The sequence below is a fragment of the Labeo rohita genome, chromosome 15 (assembly GCF_022985175.1).
Source record: "Labeo rohita strain BAU-BD-2019 chromosome 15, IGBB_LRoh.1.0, whole genome shotgun sequence".
NCBI classification, from domain to species: Eukaryota; Metazoa; Chordata; class Actinopteri; order Cypriniformes; family Cyprinidae; genus Labeo; species Labeo rohita.
In genome coordinates, this window is record NC_066883.1 from 8,944,371 (window position 1) to 8,956,962 (window position 12,592).

General features: G+C 40.7%; 1 protein-coding gene across 1 annotated transcript in view; it reads left to right on the forward strand.

Moving 5' to 3' along the window:
• The window catches only part of LOC127176750 (interferon-induced GTP-binding protein Mx), a 36,012-nt gene extending 23,631 nt beyond the window's left edge, over positions 1 to 12,381 (forward strand). The window contains exons 12-13 of the mRNA XM_051128530.1: positions 2,790 to 3,065; positions 11,625 to 12,381. Of these exons, the coding sequence (XP_050984487.1) occupies positions 2,790 to 3,065; positions 11,625 to 11,849 (501 nt within the window). The 3' untranslated portion in view covers positions 11,850 to 12,381. The remainder of the gene's footprint in view (positions 1 to 2,789; positions 3,066 to 11,624) is intronic.
• The last annotated feature ends 211 nt before the right edge of the window (positions 12,382 to 12,592 follow it).

Genomic DNA, 12,592 nt, shown 5'->3' on the forward strand with positions numbered 1-12,592 from the left:
TTTTGGGAAGTAACGCGTTACTGTAATGTGATTATTTTTTATAGTAATTTAACGCATTATAATTTCCAAATGAGTGATTAGAGTATAGTAACAAGCATGCGTTACTGCTGCGTTACATCATTGCCGACAGAATGTGTCAAAGTCAGCACGGAGAGAGGAAAGTACGCGTTCTGTAGCTGGAAATACAATCATTATTGTAGTTTATTTCTGTCAAAGGCAAGAACATTATTGTGCGTTGTCAATTAGAGGGAAAGAAAACCTTTTCAACCGTGAAAAACTCCATATCCAATTTAAAACACCTAAAAGGGCAGATCAAAACTTCTTACGAATGTACCGGGTACGAAGGGCAATGCATAAACCGTGGACCAGCAACATGACCAGCATAAACCAGCAAAGGACCAGCTTAAACCAGCATCAAAACATACCTAACCAGCATCCCAGCATCAAAACATACCTACCAGCATATGCTGTTTTTTTCACCAGGGATTACTTTTGAAATAAAGTAATAAGAACAGTAATTTGATTACTTTTAAAAGTAGTAATCAGTAATCAATAATTTAATTACATTTTCAGAGTAACTTGCCCAACACTGCACATTAGCACCAATTCTGGAAAGAGGTCTTTGGGAGACACTGCTAATGATTTATGAGGATGACAGTTTTTCATTTCGTTTAATACATTTGCCCAGAATCTTATAAAAGATGACTATATTATGACTATAGATGCAAGATAGACTAACTCTGTTTGTGTAAAAAAAAAAAAACTGTATTATTATTATTATTATTATTATTATTATTATTAGCCAAAAAAAAAAAAAGTTATTAACCGGTATTTTTTTTTTTTTTTCTACTCAAACCCATTTTGGAACAGTTATAATACAGACGGAGCACATAAACAGAGACATTAAAATACTGATTCTGATGGGTTATTTATTCATTTATTTGCTTGTTTGTTTATAAGCCCTGCTGACAACCTGACATAGCTGTAGCACAGTGCTTCAGGGAGAGAAGGTGGTTACAACATAACCGTCAGAGTGAGGGGAGTCCTACTAGGAGTCCACAAGGGCAGCTCATCAGGAAGGCTCACTATGTTATTATAGCCTTGATGTTCCTTACGTGCATCACATGTATTGTTTGTGGATGAGTAATCAAGCAAACTGAAACCAATGTTACTTCATCTTAAACAGCTGTAGACCTACCAAGATGGTGGTGGTAGGCTAAGTTGTCTAGAGACTGGGTGGCTGGCACCAGAGCTGCATTTGCCTTTGTATTTCACCTGCATGATGTTAACTCTGAAATAATCTTATTCTACTGCTCATATATACCATATGCTATACATGCTCCAGTTACTGTTATTCATCATGTCAGTGCTGGTATAACCTCAAATTATTAATCATTATTATAAGCTTATAATTACAAATCGAGGTAAGGTAAGGAGACAGTCTTGAACACTTATATACTTGTTAAATAATCTATTGTTCTTCCTTTTTTTTACCCAAAAAGTTACATACTGCAGCTTTAATATGTTTAAATTACATATATAATTTATTTTTATTTAATTGCAAATATACATACAATATATAATTAAAGGGATAGTTCACCCAAAAATTAAAATTTGATGTGTATCTGCTTACCCCCAGGGCATCCAAGATGTAGGTGACTTTGTTTCTTCAGTAGATCACAAACAAAGATTTTTAACTCAAACCATTGCAGTCTGTAAGTCATATAATGGTAGTCAATGGCTCCCAAATCTTTGAGAGTAAAAAAACACACACAAACAAAACCAAATTAAACTCTGTGACTCGTGATGATACACTGATGTCCTAAGACTCGATACGAACGATTTGTGCAACAAACTGAACAGTATTTCTATCATTTTTTACCTCTGATTCAACGCTGTCCTACTGTCCTAAACGCATGCACAGCATCTGGCGTGTGACATGTGTAAGCTCTCTGGCGTAGTATACGCAAGCGCTGGAAGTGATCAGCGCTTATAGATGCTCTCCACTTCTGTTGGCATCTCATAACACTTACTACAAGAACACCATCACTTTTGAAGAGATCTCTGTCTCCCTCAAGCTTGAAGACTTCCTCCATCTCTCTTACTTCTTGAGTATTCTGGTTCAAATAAATACGGTTGGGCAAAAAAATTCACGTTGTCTGATGATATATAAAAATCGCCTTCCATTGCGATGACCTGTACTTCTAAATATCTTCAGATCTTCACAGTGAACACGTCCACAATCTCTGTGCACTGTGTAAACAATGAGTGACATATAAACGCATATTGCTTCTGACGTTTGCGTATCCTATGCCAGAGTGTGCACACATGTCACAGGCCAGATGCTGTGCATGTGCTCAGGACAGTAGGACATAGTGGTGAATCAAAATTGAAAAATGATATAAATACTGTTCAGTTTCTCACACAAACCGATCGTTTTGTGTTTCAGGACGTCAGTGTATTGTCACGAGTCGCAGGGTTTAATTTGGTTTTGTTTGTGTATGCTTTTTTTTAACTCTCAAAAATTTGGGATTATTTGCCATTATATGACTGACAGACTGCAACGTTTTGAGTTAAAAAATCTTTGTTTGTGATCTACTAAAAAAACAAAGTCACCTACATCTTGGATGCCCTGGGGTTAAGCAGACAAACAAAATTTTCAAGTGCCCCAAAACATTATATTCAGTTAGCCCTTGAGTAAAATCTTTATATAATATCTTTTTCTTTTTTTTTTTAACTATGTTAGTGTCTTTTTTTAAACAAGAAATGCATTATTTTGTACTTCTCAGAAAATGATTCATGACATTCAGTCAAAACAAGAGGCCAAAGTGGAGAAAAGAATCAAGGAGTTTATTGATATGGAGCAACTGGTCTTCACCCAGGACAAGGTTTTACAAAAGAAACTCGTCAACTCTGATATCCCAGAGAGAGCGCAGATGGACTCTGGTGATGAGAACCCTAACGCTAACGACTGTTATGATGAGGACAAGATTTACAATTCTAAAGGCTGTGCATTGTTGGACTCAAGAAACTTTGTACCAGACAAACTCGTTCTCTATTATGAGGTGGGTTGCAACTCATACTATGAAATGTATTTTATTTATTGACAATTGACAGTACTAAATCATACATTTTCACACTGTAAACATGATAAGCGACTCATTTATACTCTTAAGCCTGATTTGCATGGGATAAGTATCACCTGGTGACCTCTACTCATTTGTTATAATTGCGGAGGTTGTCTGGGATCTTATTCCCGTGCAAATTGGCCATGTCTGTAATTTGTTAAGTAAAAATTCCCTGCAAATGACCTACCATATTTCGCTGAACACAGTGGTCCTGAGATAATATTAGTCACGTGCAAATCGGCATCTCTTAGATGGATGACGTATAGCAGCGTGTGACAAGGAACATTCTTCTGTTTATGTTTGGGTAATTTCTAAATCACTTGAGGTCCTCAGATAATACTAATCCCGTGCAAATAGGGTTTAAAAAATAAAGGTTCCAAAAAGGGATTTTCACAGTGATGCCATAAAATAACTTTTTTTTTTCTTGGTGTAAAGAACAATTTAATAATCCAAAGGAAAAGGTTCCATGGATGGTAAAGGTTCTTTTTGGAACCATTGATGCTGATAAAGCACCTTTATTTGTAAGAATGTATCTGTGTATCGTGTAAGAATGTAATGTATAAACTGTCAGGATCGATAAGGTGAGGATCCAAATGTGAGTACAATCACTGTTTGCTAAAACACACACTCAGCTTAAGCACAGCAGAGTGGTCAAACAAAAGTGGTGCAGGAGAAGGCTTTGCCAGGCCTCGGTAGTGAGGGGTCTGCAATGGGCTAGAGGCAGAGGAACTGACTAGAAAGCAGCCAGTAATCGACAAACAGCAGAAGCAAACACAGGAACAGAGAGCTAGGAACACTGGCAACACACCAAGATGTGAGAACCAGAAAGAGAACCAGTTGTACAGTGTAGTTGACTCCAAAGAGAACCCAGTTCTGAAGTAATCTCAGACCCTTTCTTGTTCACATCACAACTTTATAAGAACTCACAGCCCAGCTTTCTGTGTAGCTGTAGAATGTTGGAGTCTGAACTACTGAAAATGTGGTAGAAGAAGTGGACAGGGAAAGGGGTGAGGAAGAGCTGGCAATCCCTGATCGTGTCACTGGTTAAGCCATTCGCAGAGCTTTAACAATGCATTTCAGTCAAATTTAAAATTGAAAGGGAACATATATGTATATTTTAACTTCCTTTTTTTTTTCTCAGATGAGATTATTATGAGAGATGAGATGAGAGTATTAATATGTTAAAGTAAAAATGGTTCGCTTGTTTATTTTGTTTTTATTTACAAGCTGTATTTTGATTTTCAGTTTTAGTAATTATTGTTTTTCTGAAGAATTATATAATATCATGCCATGTCTGATACTGGTGGTATCATACCACCGTTTGAGGACTCTATTCGGATTTACTAGTAGGTATGCATTAAAACCATCTAATGTACAGGTAGTTCAAATAAGTTTAATCATCGTTCTAGCTTATTTTTAACACGCGCACAACTTGCAAACAGAGATCGGAGATCACACAGCACACACGGAAACTTTAAGGAGCACAGAAACTTGCTGTGCGACTTTTATTAATAGCCTATAATAGCTTCAATTCTCAATCTCTACATTATATTTCTCAGCAAATGGGGGTAAAATTGCTTTAATGTTTAATGTTAATGGTTTAATGACCTATTATTCTGCCCTCGTAAAAGAGTTCCCCTTCTTCAACTAGGCAGATAGATAACTCCTTCCACAGAAACTGAAACTGAAGCATGGATTTATTGTCACCACCACTTCAAATACAATGGAACAGAGTAAAACTGAAATACAGAGGAAAACAAGTTTCAAAAATGTGTGTCAAAAGAATGTTACAGTTCAATTAAGAGATAACTACATATAGCTTACGCAATAATAATGTAGACACATGTAACACACAATTTACCTTTTAAGTGTTGTTTGAACATAAATGTGTGTTAGCAGTGTGTGTACACAACCACCCTATAATGATAAAAATGAACCTGCTCCTTTCTCCATAAATCTTAAACAGTGTCACTGTCTTACCAATCACAGAATCCGTAAAGTGTGACATCAAACTTTACAAGCCCCACCCATGACTGCTGACTGACACTACTGTATTAGCAGAGACCCTGCCCTGAGTGAGCTGCACACAATCTGCCATGTTTATCTTCACACTAGAACGTTTAAAAGCAGCTTGAATTTCAATTAAGGAATTTCTTCTTATTACAGTTATAGAAGTTGTTCAGTCAAGAGCAGTGAGTGATTTTCTGCTTTTTTTTTATCATTTGGGTTATATTAACAGCGTAAACCCAAACAGCAGTATAAATTCTGTATATTACACTGCTTTTACTTTATCTAAAATAAACATGATTTTTTTTTCCATCTGTTTAACTTCACAGACATAACCAACTGTGCTTTTGTAACTTATGCATGTTTTTTTAAAAACTTGTGCGTGAAATACAGTGGGGCAAAAAAGTATTTAGTCAGCCACCAATTGTGCAAGTTCTCCCACTTAAAAAGATGAGAGAGGCCTGTAATTTTCATCATAGGTATACCTCAACTATGAGAGACAAAATGAGAAAAAAAAATCCAGAAAATCACATTGTCTGATTTTTAAAGAATTTATTTGCAAATTATGGTGGAAAATAAGTATTTGGTCAATAACAAAAGTTTATCTCAATACTTTGTTGTATACCCTTTGTTGGCAATGACAGAGGTCAAACGTTTTCTGTAAGTCTTCACAAGGTTTTCACACACCGTTGCTGGTATTTTGGCCCATTCCTCCATGCAGATCTCCTCTAGAGCAGTAATGTTTTGGGGCTGTCGCTGGGCAACACGGACTTTCAACTCCCTCCAAAGATTTTCTATGGGGTTGAGATCTGGAGACTGGCTAGGCCACTCCAGGACCTTGAAATGCTTCTTACGAAGCCACTCCTTCGTTACCCAGGCGGTGTGTTTGGGATCATTGTCATGCTGAAAGACCCAGCCACGCTTCATCTTCAATGCCTTTGCTGATGGAAGGAGGTTTTCACTCAAAATCTGACGATGCATGGCCCCATTCATTCTTTCCTTTACACGGATCAGTCGTCCTGGTCCCTTTGCAGAAAAACAGCCCCGAAGCATGATGTTTCAACCCCCATGCTTCACAGTAGGTATGGTGTTCTTTGGATGCAACTCAGCATTCTTTCTCCTCCAAACACGACAAGTAGAGTTTTTACCAAGAAGTTCTATTTTGGTTTCATCTGACCATATGACATTCTCCCAGTCCTCTTCTGGATCATCCAAATGCTCTCTAGCAAACCTCAGACGGGCCTGGACATGTACTGGCTTAAGCAGGGGGACACGTCTGGCACTGCAGGATTTGAGTCCCTGGCGGCGTAGTGTGTTACTGATGGAAGCCTTTGTTAATTTGGTCCCAGCTCTCTGCAGGTCATTCACTAGGTCCCCCTGTGTGGTTCTGGGATTTTTGCTTACTGTTCTTATGATCATTTTGACCCCACGGGGTGAGATCTTGCGTGGAGCCCCAGATCGAGGGAGATTATCAGTAGTCTTGTATGTCTTACATTTTCTAATAATTGCTCCCACAGTTGATTTCTTCACACCAAGCTGCTTACCTATTGCAGATTCAGTCTTCCCAGCCTGGTGCAGGTCTACAATTTTGTTTCTGGTGTCCTTTGACAGCTCTCTGGTCTTGGCCATAGTGGAGTTTGGAGTGTGACTGTTTGAGGTTGTGGACAGGTGTCTTTTATACTGATAACGAGTTCAAACAGGTGCCATTAATACAGGTAACGAGTGGAGGACAGAGGAGCCTCTTACAGAAGAAGTTAAAGGTCTGTGAGAGCCAGAAATCTTGCTTGTTTGTAGGTGACCAAATACTGATTTTCCACCATAATTTGCAAATAAATTCTTTAAAAATCAGACAATGTGATTTTCTGGATTTTTTTTTCTCATTTTGTCTCTCATAGTTGAGGTATACCTATGATGAAAATTACAGGCCTCTCTCATCTTTTTAAGGGGGAGAACTTGCACAATTGGTGGCTGACTAAATACTTTTTTGCCCAACAGTAGAACTTAGTTTAGTACTTGCATACCGTGTGACGGCCACTTTCTGTTAATGTGCTTCGTGCTTCTAGAAAAGCTTATATCAGCAGTATATAATGCTATTACTTTAAAAACTGTCACTGCTGAATGTGACAGATCTGACAGTCATGTTTGCAGTTTCATCCACGCTTCAATATGAAATGATACACGCACACCGCCGCATTTATGTATGCAACTGAAGCATGCGTGCTACGAGCACAGGCAGACCTGGACCTCATTGCTTTCACAAACTGTGTTTATAATAGACGTGGTCTGAGTACAGGTTGCTTTAACAATTCATTTCAGTCAAACTTTAAATTTAAATTGTTGTTCTCAAGCGATGTTGGTTTAATATCACTTTTTCTCCCATAATTAATGTTGTAACAATGGCAAGAATTCAATAGAAGCCCTATTCTTATGGTAATTTTCTCATGGGGATGTAAGTGATTTTCACCATTTACAGGGAGTAGTCGATTTAATTGCCATCTGAATCCAGAATGTTGGTGTTTACCTCTTAACACCTGCATAAAAATCTCCAGTCAAATTACCTACTGTTTTTTGACAAACACCAAGGTCATGTGGTAATTTAATTGCTGTCTGAATCCACATTTCTGAGTTTACAAGAAGAAATTGATTCAAAATTCAATGTTTAATACCTTTTTGATCACTGCCAAACACTGTATGGTAACTGTTATACTTCACTCCAGTTTGCATGCTTATTAATTACTGAAATGCTGAAAAGTATTTAACAGAAATATATCTATTTAAGAAATATCTCGTAACTGCTCCACCACAACAAGTTGAAGCAGAAAGAGAAGAAACGCATGTAAACATTCGAAATGGGTCTTTATTATGGCAGCAGCAGGTATGCAATGCAGTACAACTACTGGTACTTGAACCACACTTTGAGAACCACAGGGCTATTGCATATAGTAATGTGACTGTATGACATTTTTTCTGAACATAACAAGCAGACTAAAAGTTAAACACGAGTGTACACCATTTTGCAACCAATTTATTTGCTATCATTGTAATTTAAAAAATGTCACCAGTGGCTGGCGACAAGGTTGCTAGTGGGCATTCTCACTACTGGTTGCCTTGACAGCGAATCAGGTTTCTTGTCGCTAAATACAAACATTTTGGAGGCAAAAGAATAAATATAATATAAATATAAATTAAATCTGTACATACAAACAAAAACGAATGAGAAGCAGAGCCTACTTTTTTTTCCATTGTGTATGTTTATCTATGGCTGAGAGAGGAGAACGATCACATGAGCTCTACCGTCTTCTTTCCTATTGGTTGTTGCTCCCGAAAGTCGCTCTTCATTTGCATAAAGTTGAGGGTTTCTGAACTTTGTCGCGTCGCTGGACACACCCCATCCGGTCGCCAACGGTCGCTGTAGCTCGATGACGCTCTTGTCGCCGGAAATCACCAGCTCTCCATTGAAATGAATGGGATCATGTCGCTTTGCCTCTGCATGTCGCTTGTAGTGTGAATGGGGCTTATCCCAAGGCGTCCAATCTTTCCACCCTAGTTTATCACCAGCCCTAATTAAACACACCTGAACCAGCTAATCAAGATCATTAGGATCAATAGCTGTTTCTCAATATGCTTTCTTGTCTATACTTGTGAAACGTCATCATTTGTTGCCAAAGTATTGTTCCGATTCAAAGTTCATATCTAGCTAAGTACAGTTCAAATCCCCGGATGCATTCTTGCTCTTGCTTGCTCAGGGCGGGGTGGGGTGGGGTGGGGTGGGGTCGGGCTGAGGTCGGGCGGGGTCGGGCGGGGTCGGGCGGGGTGGGGCGGGCTGGGGCGGGCTGGGGCGGGCTGGGGCGGGCTGGGGCGGGCCAAATAATTTCATAAAAGCGGGACCCGCGGGTTGGAAAAATACCCGACCCGCGCATCACTAGCCACTGGGATGTTCGCTGCCCTCACTGATGCTAGTGGTGGGTCCAGCACGCCGGCCATCCTGATAGGCCGTGATCTTGGGATGTCAGACGAGGCATGGCACGGCTCTGGAAGGTCAGACGAGACGTGACTTGGCTCTGGACAAATAGATGAGACATGACGAGGCACTGGGAGGTCTGATGAAACATGGGGAGGCTCTGGGCCGTCAGGCGGGACGTGACTTGACTCTGGGCCGTCGGGCGGGACGTGACTTGACTCTGGGCCGTCGGGCGGGACGTGACTTGACTCTGGGCCGTCAGGCGGGACATGACTTGACTCAGAGCGGTCAGGCGGGACGTGGCTTGACTCTGGGCGGTCAGACGAGACATGGTGAGGCTCTAGACAGATAGACGAGATGTGACGGGGCTCTGGAAGGTCAGACGAGTCGTGACTTGACTCTGGGCGGTCAGACGAGGCGTGATGGGGCTCTGAGCCGTCGGGCAGGACGTGACTTGGTTCGTGGAGATTGGCTGTGACTTGATTCGTGAAGATCAGTAGTGAACTGATTTGACTCATGGAGAGCAACAGTGACTTGATCTGACACGTGAAGACCAGCGGTGACTTGAACTAGCTTGTGAAGATCAATGACTTTACTTGACTCAGGAACCACGGCTGTGACGTTGCTTGACTCAGGAACCACAGCCTTGACGTTGCTTGACGCAGGAACGACCGCCTTGACGTTGCTGGACTTGGAAGCTTGATTGGACTTGGAAGCTTGACTGCACTTGGAAACTTCACTGGACTTGGAAGCTTGACTGGACTTGGAAGCTTGACTGGACTTGGAAGCTACAGCTTTGGCTTGACTTGACTCTGGAACAACAGTCGAAGCTTGACCTGGCTCAGGAGACACGGCGGTAACTTGACTTGACTTGGAAACTTGACTTGACTCGGGAAACACAGCTGCAACTTGACTTGACTTGGAGACTTGACTTGACTCGGGAAATGCAGATGCAACTTGACTTGACTTGGAAACTTGACTTGACTCGGGAAACACAGCTGCAACTTGACTTGGCTTTGGTAGGGCAGCTGTGACGTGATGGAGCCATGCTTTAGCCGCCATCTTGCAAACGGGCTCCACCGTCATTGCCATCTTGCGAGCGCACATCGGCGCGGCCGCCATCTTGTGCACGGGCTCAGCTGACACCAACATAGCACGGGCACACTCCGACACGGCCGCCATTTCACGAGCGATCCAGGCGGAAAACGTGTTTGTGGGATCGTGCTCCGGCATGACCGCCAATCTGCGAGTGGGACGCGTGGTCGCCATTGCCGCGTTCCTTCCCTGCGACCCCCATGGTAAACGGCGAACCCACACACAACAAAGTTCATGAATGCCTCCAGTGACGAGCGCGGACCTACGCGTCTCAATTTCGCCTTCAGGTACTCATTTACGCTGTCACAGAAAATTTCTATTTTTAAACAGTCCGGTAGGGTGGAGTAGTTGGAAATGGAAAGAAACTCACGGATGTATTGATCCAGTGTGTGCGGTCCTTGTTTGATCCGACAAAGAATCCTGTCTGTGTCCATATCATGTGAATGTCCAGGTAAAAAGCTGCTGGATCCTGTGGCGACAGATTGTTCTGTTACAGAGGCAGGGAGACGGGAGGCGAGCGGATCCAAATGCATGCTTTTATTGAAGGGTTGAGACAGAGACATAGTCGAGGCAAGCAGAGTCAGAGCAATGGCGAACAGGTATATAAACAGGAAACACAAGAGGAGTCCGTGAGACAGGCGTTAGTCCGATCAGGGGCGAACAGTGTCCGAGGAGGGCGATCCAAGAGATTAGTCAAAACGAGCGAGAGTCCAGAAGGCAGGCGGCAGACAAACGTAAACGGTAAAGCCAGGCGGGAACGATAAACACGGGAAAACAAGGAAACAACAATAACACTGCAACAATCCGTGACGTGTATGGGAAGATCCGGGGCTTTTATAGTGCCACTGATTGGCCACAGGCGTCAGGCGTGATCAGTGCGGTGGAGGATGGGAGATGTAGTCCATGACGACGAGTGACAGTCTGTGTGTAGTGAAGAGGTGAGAGTGACATCTGGTGGTGAGCAGTCCGCAGAACACCGACCAGATTCGTGACACCCCTTCACATCAGTCGTAATAATTTACATTTATATTTTATCTTTGCACTTTAAATAATGTCATATATTTAAACAGAGCATCTTGCTTTATTCATATTTAGTATGAATGCGCTAAACAACTAACTTTAACAACATATGGGCAGATAACTTTAGCGCAGCTGATGACACTTTGAAGTGAGGCTTGAATGGTCAAGAATATTTCATTGTTCATCCTTTGAGTCCTCCATCCTCGCGTCTTTTCCTTGCGTACTTCCCTTGCATCCTGATGGGGTGGAGGTAAGACGTGAGGAAAGGAAGCAAGCAAAGGAAATAATTAATGAGAAGCACCCCCAGAGTGCCGACATCCTGCAGACTTTAGCTCCAACCCTGAAAAAAAAAAAAAAAAAAAAAAAAAACGTATATAATTCACTGTTATAATTCATGTCCTGTCTCCATATAGATTGTCTATCAACGCCTGACAGACTATGTGCCCATGCTGATAATCCTCTTCATGCTGAAGGATGCAGCTAAGATTTTACGGCATCAAATGCTAGAACTGAGGAATGGAGCAGATGTGGTCAAACTGCTGAGTGAAGACTCAGACCAAGGGCGAAAAAGAGTTGATCTGAAGCAGCGTCTGGAACGCCTCAAACAAGCTCAAGAATTAATAAGCAGCAGGATCTGATATAATTCATTACGTTAGGGATATAAATACATATAGCATCAGGGCTATCAATCAATTAATTATTCTACCAATCATTTAAATCAATAACACATAGAGTTATTTAGAGTAATTTAGAGTTGCATTTAGAGTTAAAGAAACTGTATTATATTTTTTACTAAATTTACAGAATTTTATTGTAATGCAATTTTGTTGGCCAAAACCCAGAAATTAGTTATGTAGCATTGTAGCACTTTGAGTTCCATTATTCTGAAGTTTTTTGGATGAGATTTTGGTTTGGTATGGATGGGAAAAAAAATAATATTTGGAAGTTGTATTATACAACACACAACACATCAGTGATTTAAAAACAAAACAAAACAAAAAACTTGTCTTGAAAAAGGCAGTTGGTAACAAATGGCTACATGGGACACAAAGTTTGAGTATATCAGTAATTAGTGCTATACAAATTATGTATTGATTTTATATATTAAATTAAGATGAAATTTTGCCATTAATTAGTCAGATATCCTAGAACATTAAGTATAGGTATGAGAGATGTGAATACCTGACTGATATTGTCAAAGTGATAATAACTGTAATGGTGCCCCTCTGTATTTTTGTCTCAAATCGTTTAGCTGACAATAAATGTAATAATTCAACCTAAAGGAGTCTTTATGAGTTTTTTTGTTTTGTTTTGTTTTGTTTTGTTTTTTTTGTTTTTTTGTTTGCTTGCTTTTCTCCTGCCAGCTGATTCAGTAAGTGCC